Source organism: Pithys albifrons, chromosome 19 (genome assembly GCF_047495875.1).
Source record: "Pithys albifrons albifrons isolate INPA30051 chromosome 19, PitAlb_v1, whole genome shotgun sequence".
In the NCBI taxonomy this organism is placed as follows: Eukaryota; Metazoa; Chordata; class Aves; order Passeriformes; family Thamnophilidae; genus Pithys; species Pithys albifrons.
The window spans coordinates 115,001-135,413 of record NC_092476.1 but is presented as its reverse complement, the minus strand read 5'-3'; the positions used below and the strand labels follow the sequence as shown (position 1 = coordinate 135,413).

At 43.3% G+C, this 20,413-nt stretch overlaps 1 protein-coding gene across 3 annotated transcripts in view; it reads right to left on the bottom strand.

The window, feature by feature from the left end:
* RAB11FIP4 (RAB11 family interacting protein 4) overlaps positions 1–20,413 on the bottom strand; it is a 106,869-nt gene that overhangs the window by 65,569 nt on the left and 20,887 nt on the right. For 2 of the 3 annotated variants that reach the window (XM_071574007.1, XM_071574009.1), the window contains exon 2: positions 6,601–6,688. In XM_071574007.1, the coding sequence (XP_071430108.1) occupies positions 6,601–6,688 (88 nt within the window). Of the gene's footprint in view, positions 1–6,600; positions 6,689–18,606; positions 18,625–20,413 lie in introns of those variants that run through there. The other variant, XM_071574008.1, reaches the window with a different exon arrangement.

The window sequence follows — 20,413 nt, the reverse complement described above, 5'->3', positions numbered from 1 at the left end:
GCTCTGCCTCTAGAGTTCTGCCCAGCACTTATTCAGTGTGTAGCTCTTAGATAAGTAATTAAACTATTTACACTAATGCCAGCTCTCAGCACAGATATACTACACTGCAATGAAACTGAAAGCTGAACATTGCTTGGCTTGGTAAATTATTCTGCAAGATAGAAACCCAAAATCTGAAGTCAAACACTGGATTTTCAGGCTTGGCATGAGACTATTGCACATTAGTATCAGTGGAGCTGCTTCTAATTTTCTTTGGTCAAAATGTTACTGGAGCAATGCCTGAGTGTCACAAATTCCCCTTCACAAAAAGCCCTGTCACAGAGTGTTCATTGTTTGGCAACCAAATACCTCTGCCCTGCAAGGGGAGATTTTAAGCTTCCGTGTTTGCTTTTGTTAACAACCACATTAAGAGCTGGAAAAATCAGTATCTGTTTCCCTCAGTCCTTCCCTCATCTGAAAACCAGAGACAAATATAGAAACACTGAAATCACCAAATGCCTCGTTCCCCATTAATTACCAGTGACTGCACTTGGCACGGGGAGCTGCAGAAGGCAGGAATGTCAGCCCAAGTTATTTTGGACTGTGTGAAACCTTCCCAGCATGTGTTGTGCACTATCCCACTTGGAAGCTGCAATTATCCAGCAGTTACTCTTCCCTTCCATCCCATCACTAATGCAATACATTTGGCTGTGACATTGCACACCAAAACCCTTTCAGGAGGCAGGTGAGCCAGAGGAAACAGCATAGCGTAAGAAAGTGTGAACTGCACAGGTTTGTACCATTAGCTGCTCTCCTCTAGGTTTTAAATACAGGAATAACGTATGAAGGGACAAAGATATGTTGTGGTTAAGGGGAGGAGTCCTTTACAGAGGAAAAAAGCACTAAAAAAAACCAGAAAAGGTGAGCAGACATGAAGGAAGTCTGGAACGAGGGGTCACTGTGCTGTTCCTGTCTCACACACACAGGCATATGTTGGAGGCAGGACCTGGTGAACGAAGCCACAAGTAACATCTCAGGAGTGTGACTTGGATAACAGGCAGAAGGATTCTCCTTTTCCAACTTTCGCAGCAAAGTGAGATTCTCACATGGTACTGAACAGAGAATAAATGAAGCTGTTAAATGCACACTTGGGTGGAGAGTTTGTGGACAAGAATGGTGTGTCACTTCCCAAAGAGGAGCTCATCTGGGAGTAACAATCCAATAAATGACAAGTCACTGAAAGGGAACACATAAACATTTACCTTCTTCAGTTCACTCAGGCTGCTAGAGATGATTCTCTTATGAGATAATTTTTCAAAGTTACATTCAGTTTCATTTTTAAAAAATCGTTTTCACACCCTGACAGTCAGTTTGCAAACGGACATTCTGGCCACAATTAAACTCAATTTCAGCAAAGCTGTTTCCTGTGAATGCTCCAAGAAGGAGACTTAACCCATACCACATCAGGCAATTAAGCAATTTTAATACCATAGGAAATCAAATCTGGTTACCTAATTGAATGTAGTTGGTTTCTGGCAATTTTCCTAACAGCAACAGCTTTTCACTTTATCTGCTCTTGGATCTTTGGTGGTGTATTGACTCATTGTAGTTCCAGGCTGTATTTAGTAAAACCTAGTTTAAAACTTCAAGTACTTTTAGGAGTAACCAACTTCAGTTCATTGAGCAGCTACAGTGTAATTTACAACAGGAGAGCTCAGCTCTTCACATTTACTGACATTCCTTCTCCCTGGAGCCATCCCAAGTACCTCTCCTGTCAGGAAGTTATTCTTAATAAAATGGATAGAACCATCAGATCATCTCCAGTTATGGCCTGCTGTGAAGTTTGAGATCCACAGCATGAGCCTAAATGGGTTCATCAGGACTTTGGGGGTTTCTGCAGGGCTTTGCTGAAATTCCTGTGCTAGTGCAGCTCTCCTGGTCTTGGGTGTTGGGACACAAAACAAATGCTGGTATCTCAGAAACAGACTCCCTTTTACATGCCTGCAGCATATCCATCTCTTATTCCCTGCTGAATCTTCAGGGTACAATACACTTCTCAGCTGTGGGACTGCAAATTAGATTTTAAAGTTAATTGAAGGAGATGGTCAAAACTTGGCATTGCTTTTGTGAGAAATAAGTTTGTTTGGAGCATATGAAGGAAGCTATGAAAGCATATTAAAAAAAATCTCCAGTGAAACAGAAGGCCAGAAATGCTCTGCTTTGGAAAACTTTGTTTTGAAAAAGCCCTGTCAGATTTCACACTTTATTATTTTAATAGTCTTTTACAGTTCAAATAACCTGTCACAGTCTGAGATGCCAGAATATCCAACATTCGTTCTGGAACAGTTCTTTGAAACTTTGGGCAATTTTCATCAAAATTGCTTTGGAATTTTCATCAAAATTGCTAGGAAACATATCACAGAGAAACATATCTGCTTTTTATCTGTTCACATAAAACCTGCTTCTAGAAGCTTTCCAGCCAGCTGCAGTAATTAGGTGCCTAAGGATCTAGGGAAGCACAGAGCTGGATTTTTGAAGGCACATAATGGTCTGCGTTACTATTTTGAGATTCAAAGGTTGCTATTGCTGCAGGTGGGGAACTGTATAAATTCACAGCTGTGCTTCTTCCACCCTGTTAGTGAATATGAAGGAGCTCATACAACTTTCTATTTTCAAATACTGTAACAGAGCGTAACTCCAATGTCCTTAAAACTTCTACAAGATGAGCGAAAGACTCTCTTGCTCCAGGAGAAAAAGAGGCTATTTGGTTTCATCTCAAAAGACAGTGACTATCTAAAGCACAGGTTCATTACTGCAGGAGTGCTCTGTGCTAACATGGCTCAGTCTCTCCCGTTACGAAAGCCATGACCCTCCAATTACTACACAGCAGTCAGTGCTGTTTTCATGGTTAAATTAAGCTCTGGAGGCAGAAGACATCTGCCTTTATATTTTAATTCTGGTTTAGTTTGTGTTTGTACCATACCCTTTCATCTCTTTGAGCTGCAACACCAAGGGCAGCAGGGGGAGCTCCCCCTTTATCTGTCAAGGTTTGGGTGTTTTTAAGCCAAATATCAAAGCAAAGAGACTACTGAAAAGCCAACATAAATCTTAAAATATGAGTAACAGGTCAGACTTAATCAGAGCCTGCTACACATAGAAAGAGCCTGGTCCTGCAAACGTTTGACTGCAGAACCCACCAGCCCACAGAGCACGTTAGAAGTAACAGCTCCACTCAAGCCTTTAAGTATTACAAGTGGCAGAAAATATTTACTGGATCAGTACAACAAATTCACTACAGAAAAATCAGCCATTGGCTCTGCTGAGCAAACAGTAATGGATCCCATGCTGACCCTGCTGAAATTAGTGGGAATTCAGCCTTTGAGTGACGTTCTGGCTGCTCTTGGTGTCTCTAAGCACTGCCACTCCTTAGGCTGTACTGGCTTTGACACAGCAGCTCAGTAAGAGGCTACAGGTGTTATTTCATGGCAGTTGCTCTCCAGACAGACACAGTTATTAGAAATAAAGCCCTGAAGTGAGCAGATAGAGACAGCAGCTTCAGCAGAAGTAAAGACTTCATATTATGGCATTGCAATGAAATTGCTGCAAAGCTTTAAATTTGATGGCATGCCTACCCCTGGCTCTGGCAGAGCCTAATTGCTCAGGGAAAGCAGCCGAGGTAGCAGGAGCTCAGCACAGATACTGAGGCAATGTCCTTTAGTCCAGAAAAGACCAGCAAAAAGAAGCAAAGCTTTTCTGAAATAGGCAGCACCATGCCTGTCCAGTGTGCCACCCACAGAGACAAGGTGGGAGTGAGCTCCTTCAACACACTTCTCCCCTCTAACATATTTACCTCCACTTGAAAAAGTCTTTTCTATCACTTCCAAAGGTCCCTACCATCAGTAAGACTCCTCAGCAAATCCTTCCCCACAGCTCCTGCCACTCAGCAGCTGAAGAAAATTAATTGCCTTTTGCCCCTGATGGTCCCAGCAACTGCTCTAGAGGTGCATGAGATATATCCAGCTCTAAAGCACTAAGGAGGAGGCAAGGCTTGATGTCCAATTGCAGAGGAACACAACACTTTATTTGTACCATGCAAGAGTAAATGAAAAATGCCCTGGTTTATGGAGGACAGAGGCCAAGCTGCAGATTTTAGATCCAAGGATAGGAGTTTCTCCTTGCAGTGAGAGCTGCTACCAAACAGTTACAGAGCAGCATTGAATGCTCTGAGGCTTGGGATTTCTTCAGGTTTCAACATTTAGCTTTTCACTAAGATCCATCCCTGGATATGAAATGCTCAAACCAACATCATCAGAGGTCAACTCTGATGTGAAGCTGTTGTTCTAAAGCCTCAAACCTCATGACAAAGAAATTCAAGGCATTGAACTACCAAAACTCCTTGTCACTGTATCCCTTCTGTGCAGCAATTTCTTCAGCATCCTAAAAAAGGCAGACATCTATGAGACAAATTAATTTGAAGACTCATAAATAAGAAATACAAGGCATTAGGATAGTAAAACTTCAATTAACATATTTGGCTTCCAGTGCTAAGAATAGCACAGCTTCATACTCATTACAGAAAAACCCACTGGATTTATAGTAGCATCTCATTTTGCTCTATTAATCTGATTGCCCCAAGCCATTGTAATAGGCTGAGATGTCAAAGAATCATATTTATAATCTGTTGCTGCCAAGACAAATTGCTTTTGTTTGGTAACAAGCCTGATGCTACTCCTGGGATGTGGCTGCACTGAAAAATGAGAGGTAACAACATGGTGGAGGCTTTCCATTCTGAAAGGCAGACATACCCTTTCTGAACTTTAATAAGAGCAGTTTCATTTTTAAGGAGATATGGCTGGTAGCCAAAGACCAACAAAATTTCCATGCTGTGAGGTGAGCAATAGAACCAGCTTTTCTAAAAGGATGCTGTGAAAACATGCAGCACAGTGTCTTATCAGAAATAGATAGAGCTGCAGCTGTGATGATACACACTTATCACTGCCACTGTAAGTGCTGAAATGCTAATGATGTGCAAAGGGAGCTCTGGGTGATGCTGCAGGATTGGGTAATTTCTCTGCATCTGTTCACACATACACACACACAAATAACCATCACACAAATGATTTGGACCCTACTGATAACTCACTCCATGTATCAGCTTTAAGTTATTTGTAAACTTGGAGTACAAGATATTCCAGAGTTTGATTCAGCCACATCTTTGCAGGACTAGGCCCTGGGATATGAATCCATAAATCAGTTCCCATGAGGGGAACAAGGATGGAAACTCCCAAGGCACCATCACCCTGGGAACTGTCAATATGCACACACTGCCCCTCACAGTAAAGGAAACACAGGTGGCACTCCATCACTGAGGGTACTGCCCACCATGGACAGGGGCACAGCTACTATAGAAGAGATGTTCTGGGTCACTTCTATCCCTTCCTGATCATATTCTGCGCATTTGAGCACATCTTTAGACTGTGAATTACAGAGGACTACCAGATGATTTAGAGAGCCTGTATCTTACTTAACCAAGACCTTAGTTGGCCACAGCATTTCCTGCTCAAGGAGAACCTCCACTGCAGACTTTAGTGTCTATGGACTAAGGTATTAACTTCCCTTCTGGGCTTTCACTTGCCTTCTCTTCAAACACATCAGTGTCACCTTGGACGGTGTCTCCAAGAACATGGACGACAGCAGCTCCTCACTGCAGTTTTACCTAATTACACACTGTCTTTGGCTGCCATAAACTTTAATTAAAATTGCTGTGGTGTTAGTCTTGCATCATTATGGCTTCATAATAATCTCATCGCAGCAGACTCTCCAGAGGCTTCTCCTGGAATCAAAACCACAATCGCTGTGACATTCCCCCTGTCCCTGAAGTGAAGCCTCTGGGCTGTGACAGCACTCCAACACTTTACAAAAGACACACCATGTGTCTGGAAGAGGAAAGGGTGGATTATTCCACTATGGGAAGTTAGAAAACTAATCAGCAGCCCAAGTCCTTCTTCACCGTTTGCTTTGTTGCCCCTTGGCTAAGCTATAAAGCACAGCAACCTCTGACTCTTCTACCCAGGACTGTTTCCTTGCAAACAAGGTGATTTGATCCACCCAGTCTCTACCTTCAGAGATTGCATGGCCAACCTGTAATTAATCCTTTTTATTCCAGTACATGACTCCAGGTACCCTGGAAAGTTGAATTAACTATAGATACCTCAAGAAGAGTACAATAGTCTTCCTAGAAGAGAAACTAAAGCCCGAGGGCCCTCTGACATCCTGAGGTGAATCAACAGCAGAACCAAACGAGAACCTGGAAGTATCAGACCTGGGCACTGCCTGCTAACCACAAAGCTACTCTTTGCCTTTAAACCACATCACATTTATTCTGATGAAAATTAACAGCAAACCAAAGAACAAGCACCAGTGGATGCAGGAACTCCAGCACTGCTCACCATTAAGATGCATAGGAAGGAAAAATGTCCCAGCTCTGTTCCCAGAGTTGCTGCACTGTCACTACAAATAACTGCAGTCAAAAGAGAGGATGTCTTTGATCATTACATTTTCTGCAAGCAGAGAAACATTAGTGGAACTGAAGGGGATTATTTTTAAGAAATATGCACATACCTTTGATAGCAAAAACTCCATGACAGAAGTCCTTAAAATTGATTCTTCCCAAATCATTTGGGTCCAAGTACTTTGCTAGTTTTTCCACCTAAAAGAAAAGATCATAAAATATGTGTTGAGCTTGCTGTATCGTCTGTTGCTCAGGTATAGCCTGTATCTTCTACAGAAGACCACAAGTGGAAGATTTCACTTGAATAAGCCAACAAATCATTCTGCAAGGAGAAATAATGTCTTAGTTTGGATTATCTGGTGCTGAGTAAGGTGTGTGCTCTGACCAAAACTTCTTCACCTGGGACACATCAATACTCTTCTGTGTGGATCTCAAGAGTAATAAGGGCTGAATCTGTGAGCTACATTCTCATCTTAGAGCAGAGTGCTAACAGAATCTTTCTCCCTAGGAGCGCTTGCTGTGCATGCAGCTCACAGGAACATAAAACCTTAGTGATCCCCATCCCTCTTATCCAAAGCTCTTGGGGAAGGAGAAAGGGCATACAAAGATGTGCACAAGCCACAGCAGACTCATTCCCGGAAGAATCCAGATTACAGGAGAAAACTCACTGGGCATCTGGGATAAAACAAAACTACCTTGACACAGCAGAGAAAACCATTTTGTACAGGAGAATTTACAGTAAAAAAATAAATTCATGTGATGAGGCAGAGAATGATTGTGTTCAGCACACTATGTAAACAAGCAATGCTTACAATCTCAGCTTCACAGTTTACCCTTTCTGATCACTACTCACTATAAAATGAGATTATACTGAATTTAAACACAGCCACAAAATTGGCATTTGACCCCAAAAAGGCACTGAGGCCTCACTGAGGCTCTTGCTGCTCTAAGAACTCACAACCAGCTGCAACACAACCCTGACCTTGGTCTGAACCCTGCAGACACCCAGGAGGATGACCAAGATGGGCACAGGAGGCAGGGACAGCAGGCACGGAGGATCCTGTACAGTCCTGGTGCAGCACAATCCATGTGAGCTCAGATATATCAGCCTGAGCAGCAACAAAAGCCAAGCTGGAAAGATGCAGCAAATGAATCCAGATGACCCAGTTTCTCAGTTTTCTGGTGTGGCTGTTTTTTTTTCTCACATGCTATAAAAACCCCAGCAGTTTCTGAAAGCCCTGCAGATAATGCACTAATGTGTGCGCATGACACTTCTTCCTTCAGATTCTCTCAGTGCTTATGAATTCCCTCTGTGCCAGTAAATGCCATGATAACCCAAAGGGCTCATTTGGAACAAGAAAATCTGGATGAGAATATGATCAAATTTTTACTCATATCCAAAATTCTATGTTGAATGAGAAAGGCACGATCTGATCCTTGCACTGAATTCTTTCCCTTCTCCTTTTCTTAGGGAAAATAAAAAATCAGCTCATGTAGGCAGAGCAAATAAGGAATTATATGAGACATTCAGAGCCTAGGACAAGTTAGAAATCTTCTTAAAGCTTTCATATTGCAGAAGATTTCAACAACTGCAGTCCTGCCAGCGGGGCAGATCTCAGTTACTGTGTGACTCATGATCAAATTCCTACCCCTGGTATCACGAGAGATTGCTGCAGCCCCTCTAATTTATAGCAGCAGAAGACACATCAGTTTTTCCAAAACACAGCCACTTCACCAGAAACTGCAGTGTGCTGTTAATGTACACCAGACTAGCTGGAAATCCTGATTGAAACCAATTAAGTAGAGACACAGTTGATACAGAGAAGCCGGGTTGGTTATCACTGCTCACCTTCACAAACAGCATCAATGCTACAGAAGGATGACGCCATGGCAGAAATTTCCTTCTTCAGACAATCTGTTGGTGCATTCAAAGCAGTAGAATCAAACAGGCTGCTGAGGCTGGAACAGCATGATTTTGCAGCTGAAAATCTTCCTGGCCACTGCAGCAGCTTAAATAAGTGGCAGATGTGTCACCTGGTGTAACTCAGCCTGGGACCAGAGGCTTTGGTGAAGACCCTGGTGAGGCCACTGAGCATCTGTCCCCTCACTGATACAGCAACAGAATCTAATCACACACCAGTCTTCTGGGCTACAGGATCAGCCTGTAACTCTCTCTGACACACAGCAAGCTCCCATCACTGTAATGTCACTAAATACCATTTCAGATCCTTGCAGGTTGCTTTAGAGATTTCTCTTTCCTGTAGGTCTTTTGCTAAGAGGCAACAAATTGTGTTGTGGTTTTAATGTACAGATTCCTGCAGGCAGCTGGTAAGTCCCTACACTATTTAATGTTGTGCTATAACACAGTAGTGTCACTGGGTGTTCCCAGTGAATGTGGCACATTAAATTTATTTCTCAAAGTTGACCCATTGATTTGAGTCTACCAGTTGCTCACACATATACAATTACACGTTTAAAATTAAATTAAGCATGATGTTGTGTGCCTGGAGATGTGTATTATGGAGGAACAGAGAATATGTCCACATTTAGGTCTAAGCAATGTCTTAACAGCAAATGAAATTATCACCTGAGCATAGTGCTTCAGTCTCCAGTTTCCCTTCAATCTAATTTGCAGGTTTTCAATTAGATTTTATTATGCAAATAACTGACATCAGTGCAGGAGACGATGAAGAGTTAAAGGAACAGTCTGCTGGAATTAGCACCAGCAGTGCTCCCATTTTCAGCCAGTGCTCATCAGCACAGCTCCCAGCACAGATCAGTGGCCACAAGGATTTCTGTCGACTGGGACAACCTTTAGGGGGATATTTGCATGGAGTTTGTGCATTAATATACACACATGTATTGCACATAAACTCCTGCATATTTGCAGAGTTTTGAGCCTGCAGTGCACTTGGTCATGCATTTTTACCAGGAGCTTTCTGGGATAAGAATCTCTTCCTAGTTATTTCCAGACTGAAGGCATTACTTAAAATTAATCCCAGTTTCTGCTGTGGCAAATAAACTGCTGAGCCCATTGCAAGGAATACAGGACTCCAAACCCAGCTGCTGCTAAAACAAAGTGCTAAAATGACTATGTGACTCTTGTGATACCGACAGGCATCACAGGAAACATACCATGTGCTCCAGAGCTCAACATCAGAAGCCATCAGGATGAGTTAGAGGCAGCGTTTTGGGCTGGGGACAGACACTGCACAGAGCAGTCCCCACCATGTGGGACACACAACACAAGGTCTGGGTTGCAAACTGGTTCTTCATTGCAGGAAGCAGACAAGGACAGAAAAAATGAGCTGCATGCTCAATAATCCAGCTGGTACTTTTGGCAGCTGCAAGGGTGTCTCTAATGAACCCCTCAGCAGACATCCAATGGTCTCAGAGAGAAGACATAAATCATTTTTGCTTTGGGAAACAATTGGAGAAAACCAAACCTCTGTCTGTATTGTTCAACTTGCCTGGATGAATGGGTGATTATCCTTTCAATGCAAACATGTTTCTCCATTGTAATAGCAGCTCATGTCAGCAAAAGCATTTTCCTCATCTCTGCTGGGTTTCCCAGCTATCCTGACTGCCCTGGGAAGGGGTGTTTGCCCCATGCTGCCTTCTGACACATGAAAGGAAGCTGGGAACACTTCAAAGAGAAGAACAGAAAAGGTGTTTGTAGCAGAGGGAGTGGAGGAAGGGGAGAAAAGTCGCTGACAGACCTCAGAAGAGATTTTCTGGAACTGATCTTTTCCTGCAAGTGAGTCCATTACACAGACACCTGTATTGAATAGCCAAGGAACCCTCCCTGGATTCCTGGCCAGCTCTCGTACTAATGCTGCCAAAACAGCCAGGTACTTTTTCTAGCAAAGATTTTCAGACTGGAACTGAATCCTGCTTCCATTTCCAGGCAAGAACAAACTCAGACCTCTAGTGACCTCACTTAGTTTTCTATAAAAACTGACCAGTACAGAAGAGATTTTGTTAACACGTAGAAAATTTGTAAGATTTAGGTGTAACTGAGTTCAGAGGGACCCCACACCGACTCTACCCACTGAAACCTTGCAGCAGGATGGGAGTCACAGCCTGAAGATGCCATTTGAAATAAACAACTCGTCTCAGCAGTTTGCCTTCATACTGCAGGAGCCTGTGAGCACATCTCACCCCAAAGTGACAACCTCCCTTAGGGAGCTGTGACAATGGCAAGACAAACACTTGCAGGAAAGGTCAGACTGTGCTGCAGCAGTGACATTTGGGCAGGATCTCCTGAGGCAGGAGCGTTTGTGAGAAACCTCAAAAAACAGCAAAAGGAGATGAACCTGTAAATGCTGCAGGGTGGAACTAAGAGAGCTTGCCACATGATTTATACAGGGAGCAGCAGTACTGCACTTGCCCTGATTTTAGCAGAAATCTTCTGGGGAAGGGGTGTAAGTTTACACCTTCACAGCACAAAAATGCAGATGCAGGAACTGTTCCAGCTGAGCAGGGCCAGGCAGTGCAGCCACCACCAAGATCCACCCCAGGCTCTTTGAACAGCCCCTGGGTTCAGGTGGCCTTGGCATCGATGTGGTCCTGGATATTGGAGCTCCCCAGTCAGAAGAGCTGCCTTTTGACAAGCTGGGATTTACAGAGGGAGGGGAAAGGAATGAGACATCTCTGATATTCTGGGATTTCAGGGAAGCAGCATGAGGGAAATTATTTCACATCACAGTGGAGAAACTAGCACTCACACAGTTGTGGCATCCACTGTCAAAAAGATGCTGAAAACTCAGACAGGTTGCAGAGAACTGACATATGTGCTGTGGAAACACCTTATGCAACCAACCAGAGTTTTTCTGTTTAATTTGGCAAAATGGTGATTTGTTATTGGGTATAAAGACTTCTGAAAGCAGGGAATTGCAGGTTCTAAAAGACTCTTTAGTCTAGCAGAGGAAAGCCATAAAGAACCATTATATGCAAAATAAAACTGAACAAATTCCAATTAAAAGCAAAGCACAATTTTTTTATCAGCGTGACTGTTTACCATCAGAACTATAAACCAGAAGGGGTCTGGGACTATGAACAGGAACTGGAGTCCCCATCTGAGGCTTTTTGAGAAGACAGTGAGGTAAACCTGGAAGATTTACTCTGCCTAGAGTAAGTGGGTTGAAAGCTGAGCTGTCACCATTTCAGGACATCACACTGAATAACCTGATGCTCTCCTCGAACCTGATCCTAAAGCACACAAAGGACCATGTTCCCAGTCACACACATAAGGAGTGGGAGAGCAGCATCTGGGGATGAGGAGTCCAGCCAACTGCCTGCCCTCACCATTCAGCTCTGACAGACTGTGCATTGTAAATAATTCATATCACTGCAAACAGCATCATGAATTTCCATCAGCTGCTGTGTGATCCCAAAGCATGCAGGGACATACACCATTGCTGGAAACAATGGCTTTGAATTTTGATTTCAAGCATCAGTCATTGCCCCTTTATCTGCAGGCTTCAAGCCTGAAAGTTGGCTTGTCTGTAAGCTTTCTGTAAACAGAAATGATTGCTGCACTTTCTGCTTTAACTGCACACCCAATTTACCAATCAGAAGGCAGATTCTGGGACCGTATCCTCAATGACAAGCAAATTTGTTGAATAATCTTGGCCTTGACTTTGAGCAAATTCCCAAATCTGTCAAATACATAATTTACTAATGGCTCCAATACAAAAAGTCTCATCAGACCCTTCCTGGGTTTATCAACACATGAAGTTGCATCTTCTTCCAAATATGAACTGTGTCCTTGGTCCACTGGGAGAAAAATATCCACCCATTGCCCAGATGGAGAAAACCTCCACAGTGTGGCGTTTTGACCAGTGACTGAAAGGTATTAGTGAATTATACAGGCACAGAAAGAAAGAGATGGTTCCAGAGGCTTTGCAGGTGGCTGAGGGCACTCAGAGGAAAAAGGGAAGCTCCTACTGTTCATGTGTTATTAATGCTCTGTGTAAGCATTACCTGGACTCAGGTGGGCAACAGATGGCGAGTGCAGATGAATTGCTGAATCAGAAATGGTGTATCAGTAATCTGTACTGTACTGCAATGAAACTGGCCCCACTGGGCAGACCCTTATCATCATCTTGTTCTCTTAATTCTGTCAAATAGCATTTTATTATCTTCTGAGAGCAAAAGACTGAGCCACACAGCACTGCACAGAGAACATATTAGGGACGGATTAGTTTAAAACTTTCTAATATGCAAATAAGGTATTAAGAGAACATAATACTCCATGAACCTCAATGAATATTTGTGCATAACAGAAATCCAAGCATTGCTAGGAAAATTGATGCTATGATTTTTGTTCCCTATTGAGAAATCACTCGCAGTCTTTAATACACGTGATGACACAAACCTGATTTGGGATAACAACAAATACAACCCTTGCCATGTTACATACCTTACATTAGAATTTCTAACCATAGCTGACATCCAAAAGTCATTACACCTAAGGAACCCTTTCTGTCACACCGTACACCTCACTGGTTAACATCTCTATTTACAGAACAACGTGGTTTATGACCACAGAGAATCACCAATAAACTTTTATACAGAGCATAAGCATGTGAATAGCTCTGAATCTGACCTCACTCCAGAAAGGATCATTGCCTGGAATTGAGAAGTTTTCAGAACTTCCTCAGAGTAAACATCCCAAAGAGGTAGTTCACAGCTACAGAAACTACTTTTCCCCATCCTATCTCAAGCCAGAGACTACCAAAATCCTGGTGTTTCTCCTCTGCCATCTAAACCTTTGGATGCATCAACTGTTTATAAAGGCAATACCCATAGAACAATATCTTACATTTATTTTGTCCCTCCTAACTTAATGCAGCAGCTGAAAATGAGCAAGCACCAGAATCATATGAAGACCAAGATGCCTCTACAGTCTCCCCCATCATCTATGATGATGTGAGAACCTTTCATTTAGTGACTTAAACAGAGCTGATTTGAACAGGGTTCCGTTTCCCTCCTTCCCTCTGATGCTGTATTGCAAAACAAGACATTTGGCTGGGCCCACCAATCTTACTACAGTGTATGGGGAATCCCACACAGTCTGGAATACCATGGGAACAGAGAGCAAGACTAAAAATATGCCAAGCCATCTGTTCACTCTACAGTGATTTCTTTTTGTTGCTCTGGAAACAAAGGGTTAACACGTTGAACTGTTTTCATAAACCCACTGATTCACCCACTTGCTAAAATAAGCAGGGCTGCATTAACACCTTCTCCTCCACAGCTCCCAGAAATGAAATCAAGGCTGCCTGGAAAACAAGGCTGTTAGCAAAAGCTGTGACAAGCTGAAATGAGGCACAGCCCATATCGTCTCCCTTAGCATAAGTCAAATAAAACATAAAATAGCCACATCTCAAGAGACACATGAGGCAAGTGCTCATGTGGGTGCAGCCCATTTGCCTTTAAACAAGGAGGAAAATATTTGGATAACATCAGGCTTATCTACAAGTGCTGCAGCATGGATTCCTTTTCAGTGAAAATATTCTTCCTCTCTGCAGCTTGTGGTGTGTGCGATTGTTCTCATCAATATATGAAGGGAATGTGCACAGAATAATGTTTCTCATGGCTTTCTGTTGTGAGACATCAGACAGATGGAATCTACTCTCAGAATAATTATCATTTTTTGAAGTAAAACTGGGGAGAGAGGTGGGGCACAGAGTGCCAGAAAACACTGTCTCGGCACCTTCCTTGCTGTCACATCTGCAGTCACATTCTAATGGAGGTGTAATCATATGCAAAGAACAAACAAAATACCCAAGACCAGCAGGAAGGAGATGGAAAGGGTGGGGATAACAGAGCGACTGTGAACCATGACTGGTAGGTAGGTCACAGCATGCAGCTCAGCCATCAAGGGATATCCAGGGATATACCAGGGAAAACACAGTGCCCAGAGCCAAATGGAACGTGCAGAAAATTCACCAAGCCAAAGCCTGATGCTAGTGCCACTGCTACAGGGCTTGTGCTGAAATCCAGGCAGTGACCCCAGACTGCACAGCTGACACAAAATCAGAACAAGGCACTTTTCTGCCAGCACTTCACTTGTTCATTTCTGATTCATGAGTCAAAACCCAGCTAAGTGCAAGCAGACTCTTGAGACACTGGATCACCCAGTTTTGTCAGCAAACCCTTACAGGATGGATTTCCAGCCTCAAAGATACAAAGCAAGTGTTACACTTCAAATAGTCACTTCTCTTGACTATGTGCTTTATTATTACATTCTGCCCTCAATGCATAAAACTAACTCAGCAATATGCAACCAGCACATGGTGCTGTGTCTCACACACAACATCTACATACAAAAATGATCTAGTGGTCTGAGAGCCAGCCAGAAACCTGCCCAGGGCAGCGTAATTTGGGACTCCTCAGCTCTCTCAGCCTGGACTCCTGAAATCAGTTGGGAACCCAGCTGTTAGAAGGGAATGTGACTTTTGGCACGCTCACAGATACAGAGTGTGAAATGTAGGTCTTGAGATCTGATCTGAAATGAAAAAGCCTGAGCAGCAGTCCTGAAATTAAACTGAATGAAAGAAATTTTACAGCAAATTAATGCTTTGACACAAATCCTGGGAGGAATGAGTACTGGAGGAATCCAGCTCAGAGAGACACACATTAGTTAAGCTGACAAACATCAGGCAGAATGGTATGATTAAAGGAACGATCTTGCACTTAGTTGAAGAGAAAGATCTTAACCTTCAGAAAAGTGTGGCTGGGAGATAACGTCCTTCCCCAAAGAGCAGAGGAGGAAATGAGCTGTAAGTACCACTCGCTGTGGTGGGATAATTACCGAGTCTGGAATGAGGCTGACAGGTTCGAACAGCAGCTGACTCTGACGTCAAGCCAAGGGATGCTCGGATAAGCACGATGTGACATCAGTGGCTGAGCACGAGTCGGGATTGTTAATGCTGAGAGGGCGTGATAGCAAGGAACCCCCGACCAAGAGCTACCAGGGGCTGAGGAAAGGAGGGAGGGAGAGAGCGAGTCCTTGCTGCATCAGCTTGCACAAGCAGCCAGATTCCTGACCAAGGCCCTCAGACAGTGTTAATCCTCTCTAATTCCCTTGTGCCTTGTTTCAGCTGGTGCTCCGGGCATGCAGCATCCCAGAAGCCCCCTCATACCTCCTGTTCCCGTGTCATGAGCAATTCCCCCCCAGAGAAATGTGCCATTCAAACGCGACGGAGGAAATTTTCACTGTATAAAACCGCACGTAGAAACCCACACTGCTCTTTGACCTACACCGGGAAAGACTTTAGAGGGAATGATAATTAGCTGGCATTTTTGTGTGGGAAGGGACAGATGAAACACAAAGCCCGTGTGCACAGAAAATGAATACTCTTCCCAGCCTCAGAAGCTGCACAAGGGCACTTCACATCACACGCTGCTACGCTGGGCATCCTTGTCAGCCATCACAGCCTGGTCAACATCAGCACTCCTTAATGGTTACAAAATGGAAGACATATCCAAAGCCCAACACGAAAAGAAATGAAGGTGCACGACGACGATGGAATTGTACGTTTGTGTTTTAAAAGTGTGCCCAATTCATCTGCTGTCAATTAGTGCTGGTATTGTAAGAACCTCGGTGAGGGACTGGACCTGTATTCTCAGCTCTCTGTACACAATATTGAAAAGATAGTATCTGTCACAAAGGTAATCTTCTCTATCGCCATGTGGTTTTACCTTCTCTTCTTAGCCAGGAACAGATGGACTGCAAAGTGTGCTGGGCCCAGGGACTAAGTAGGAAAGGCAGATTTTGAAAAAGAGATTTGGGTAATGATGCGATGACTTCCATCAGCTGAAAAATCAGATCTCAAAGGCTCAGGCAAGCAGGTCACAGTTCCCAGTCCAGCTGTTAATCAAGATAATAGTCACTAGAGAGGCATTTCTGTACACCTATGTGTGGGTCTGTGCCTGTTCATGTCTGTATATGTGGCAAACAAGTCCACAGGGCTGTTCCTGTTCTGTGAAATTGTTTCCTCCTAAAGCCTTTTCATGAAATGACTGTATTTATCTTGTTCATTTCTACTGCCGCCTTTTTCAATGCCTTTCAGTAGAGATGTAGTTTGCCTTTTCTGTCAACATGTATATATTTATCATCTCTCTGTGGTATATGTTGATTTATTTTTGATATCTGTTGATGCTTTGTGTAGTAGTATGTGAATTTGTTTTCGCCCACATTAAAATCAAACCAGACAGCCTGATCAAACCCACAGACATTTTGATTTTTCCAGCTAAAATAAGTTCCCTGTAGTTATTATGACAATGTGCCACCACAGGGCCACAGACAGAGAAAACGAATTGCTTGGAAAGCAAAACCAACCAACCCTTTCCCTGTAAGAACAGAACAGGTCCTGTTTAAGGGACTCAGGAGAGCTCCTGCTGAGATGGACCCCAGAAATAAGTTAAGAATTGGCCACTGAAGCTCAGAGTGTTATCTCTGGTGTGGCATATCCCCTACGCACTACCAACCAGCCCATGAGCAGTTCTGCTTTGGAGCACCTATACAAGAGGTGACTGGACTAGTTTATCCTTTTCACTGTACCTCACCCCAACCCCAGGAGCAATACACACGGTAAAGTATTATTTCTAAAGCAGCTGAGCCACTTCAAAAATCAGAGAAGGAACTTACACCTCCATCTTCACCTTTTCAGTTCACAGTTACCAGTTTAAACACTTTTGATAATTTATTGATCCTCTGTGAAATCCCTAAACAGGTAAAAAGTGATTACTGTGTATTTGCCAGACCTTCCATAGTGCAATTTCGCTCAAATACTCAGAGCTTCTGCTGCTGCTGCCTTCTCACAACCTGCCAAAACTGTGCTTGCATCTACTTTCCTCCAACCTAAAGATGGCTTGCAGGAGTTACAATCAAGAGGTGAGAGAGTGCAGGAATCACAATAGATTTATACTGCAAGAACTTCACCCAGCTGCATTTCACTGCAGTGCTGGGTGTGAGAAGCCAATTCACTAACTCCTGGATATGTACCAGCCCTAGGAAACCACAGGTTACTGCTCATGCATTTCCAGCCTTTGATGTGCATTCTCTGCAGGTGCTCAGAAGATACCTGGTAGAGCAACAAGGGTGTAATTCCCCCTTCAGTGATAAGGCTCAGCCCTGTCACACTTCTTTCCTAAAATAGAGATACCAGCCAAAGCTCAGAGAAGTGAACAGAATCCTTTCTGTTAACCCAAACATCTCCTGGTCATGGTGAAGAACTGAGAACAAGGATAAGTCAATTACCAGCAGGTCCTTTTCATCCTTGGTCAAACTTCTGACAAGCAGCAGCACTCAGGAGGAGAAGTGAGACTTACCAAGGGATTTGACAGAGATCAGCAGCTTTATGGAACTCTGCCAGAAGTGTATCAGGAAGAAGCTGCAAACTGCAAGTGTCAGAATCCTGAAAAATTGCTTCTCTGTTCATGATTTTCTGTTGTTTCCCTTGGCACTGGAAAAAACTTTCCCTACAACATGGGATACTCCATTTCTAGGACATCTCCTTCCTGCACTAGATCTCAGAGTAAACCTTGCATTCCTGTATACCTGACCTTTCAGAGTAAGCTCTAGCCTTTCTCATCTGGTTTTCAAGCATTTTCTTGTGCCTGTATTTCGGAACCAATTACTTGGCTGATTCAAACAGGAGAGCCTACACTTGCTCCAAAAGACACTTGCTATGTAGGCTATTAATATCTAACTGGACATACAATATGGATATAAATTCAGTGCTAATACAGTGTGCTGAATTTGCAGACCAAAGCCTAGAGAGCACCTGTGAATCAGGTGCAGGCAACAGCTCTTCAAAATTTCTCATCCTGGCCATTCAAACCTAAGACAGCACCTCTGAGATGTGGTCTAATGGTTCATTTTATGCTTGGATACACTACATATTGACAGCAAAGGGAATCTGTGGCAATCACAGCTAAATCCAAGTTGCAGGCTAGTGCCTCAGACAGACAAGACAATCTGTCACTCCTTGAATAAATTATCTGCTCAGAAAAGAATATAATATGACGCTATTCTCAAAAATTCACTCTCTCTTCCTGTTGTCCTTTCATGGTAGTTTAAGCTGCATCCACTGACTGCTCACCTGTGGAAGTTTGCAAACACAGCCGAGCATTTACTGTCCTGGGGTGTGCCTTCTTTATCATTCAAAACCACTCTGACACCAGCAACTTCTTACAGAAGAAGAAACATCAGTCAAGTCCATAATGCCAGGATGCTGCTCCTGGAGGGAAGACGAGACTCTGAAGCTTTAAGAGCAAAGGGACAGGAAATAAAAGTGGGAAGAGGAGAGAGAGTTCTCTTTCTAAAAGACATGGCAACACAAGATGCAGTCAGATCTCACCTGTACCCACTCTGCATCCATTCAGCAGGGTGCTCCAAGCTTCTTCAACCTGTGACTCCGGAAAAAGATCTCCAGAGAATAAGAGTTTTCTATACAACTCCTGATGTGTTTTTATTTAGTTGCTGCTGAACTTACAACAAACCTCTGTCTTTTACAGAAACAGAACCTTTTCTTCCAGGGTGCTGCTGTTGTCCTCACTGAGGCAAAACTCTCAAAATGCTTTAAAACATCTAATGGCAAGGTTGGAAAAAAAAATTGTGCCTTCTGAAAGGCCGTGGTGTAGCCTGGGCAGGAGCTGCTGGCCCTGCTCCAGAGGGAGCATAACTGGTATAAAGGGAATTCTGCCTGAATAAAGAGCTGAAGATTGAACTCCTTGGGAAAGACAACTCAGACTGTTTGAATGTATTAAAGGAGGTCAAATGTTAAGTAAATATTCAATTAAGGAAGGAGGGCAAGTAATTAGTAAGGCTAATTCTGTGCTGAAATGGTCTGGATGGTACACACATACACACTCACCCCAGCACCTTCTTCCATACAAAATAAGTCTGTTCTTGAAAGAGTAGCTCAGCTTTTAGCAGACCTGTGTTAAAGACCAACTCTGTCACAGACTCAGGGTTTTCATCATGGACAGGTCATTAGTTTCATTGCATGTCCACTCCCCAAACCCCCAGAACAGTGACAATAAGTGCATTATCAAGTGAGACACTCAGACACCAGGGCAGGGAACCTAAATCTACACAGGCTTGTATATACCAAAGGAAGTACTCGCAGCAATTACAGCACTCCAAGAACTTTAAGAGGTCAAGCAGATGGTTCTCTATCCCTAGATCTATTCTTAAAATAAGTTCTGTGTGAAGGAATTTCATTACTGAAAAATAAAACCTTATTCCATTTCAGGAACTGGAACAATACCATGGTGTGTAGCTGTGGACATGTGAAAAGAAACAAATGTCTTGTGCAGTGTTATCTAAAAACCTTGAAAAACACCAAGCTTGGCTGGTTTGAACCTATTTGGCCTCTACTCTCATCTTCTGTGACACAGCTCCACAACTGACATGCAGAGGTGAGGAGATTCTAAAAATAACCAGTACAGGAAAAGGGAGAAAAGCATGAGGAAGAGAATGTTTCTTTGGCCTGGCCAGGGATAGGGCAGCAGCTCTCAGTGCCCAGGGAACACTTGGTTTCAGTCCTGCTCTATTAGAAACCCTGCACTCCCCAAGGTCTTGGTGGCACACCATTTATGGAAACTTAACATGGCCTAAATACATAAATAAGACATGCAAGAAGGGATTTTTTCAGTCTGAGGACAGGCCAGAAATTGTCACAAATCAGCCAAAAGAGAGCTCTGACACATGACAAAATCAAACTGTCAGTGAACTGATGCAGTACATCACCCTGATGCTAAGCCAGAGATACATAGCTGCTAATTCAGTAGCAGGAATCTAGTCCCCAGCCTCTTTAGCTAGAGGTCTCTTATATGAGCTGTAAAATTGGATTTAAAAAGACCCAACAAAATATATTCTTATGTGAGAGCTTTCCTCTTCTGCTG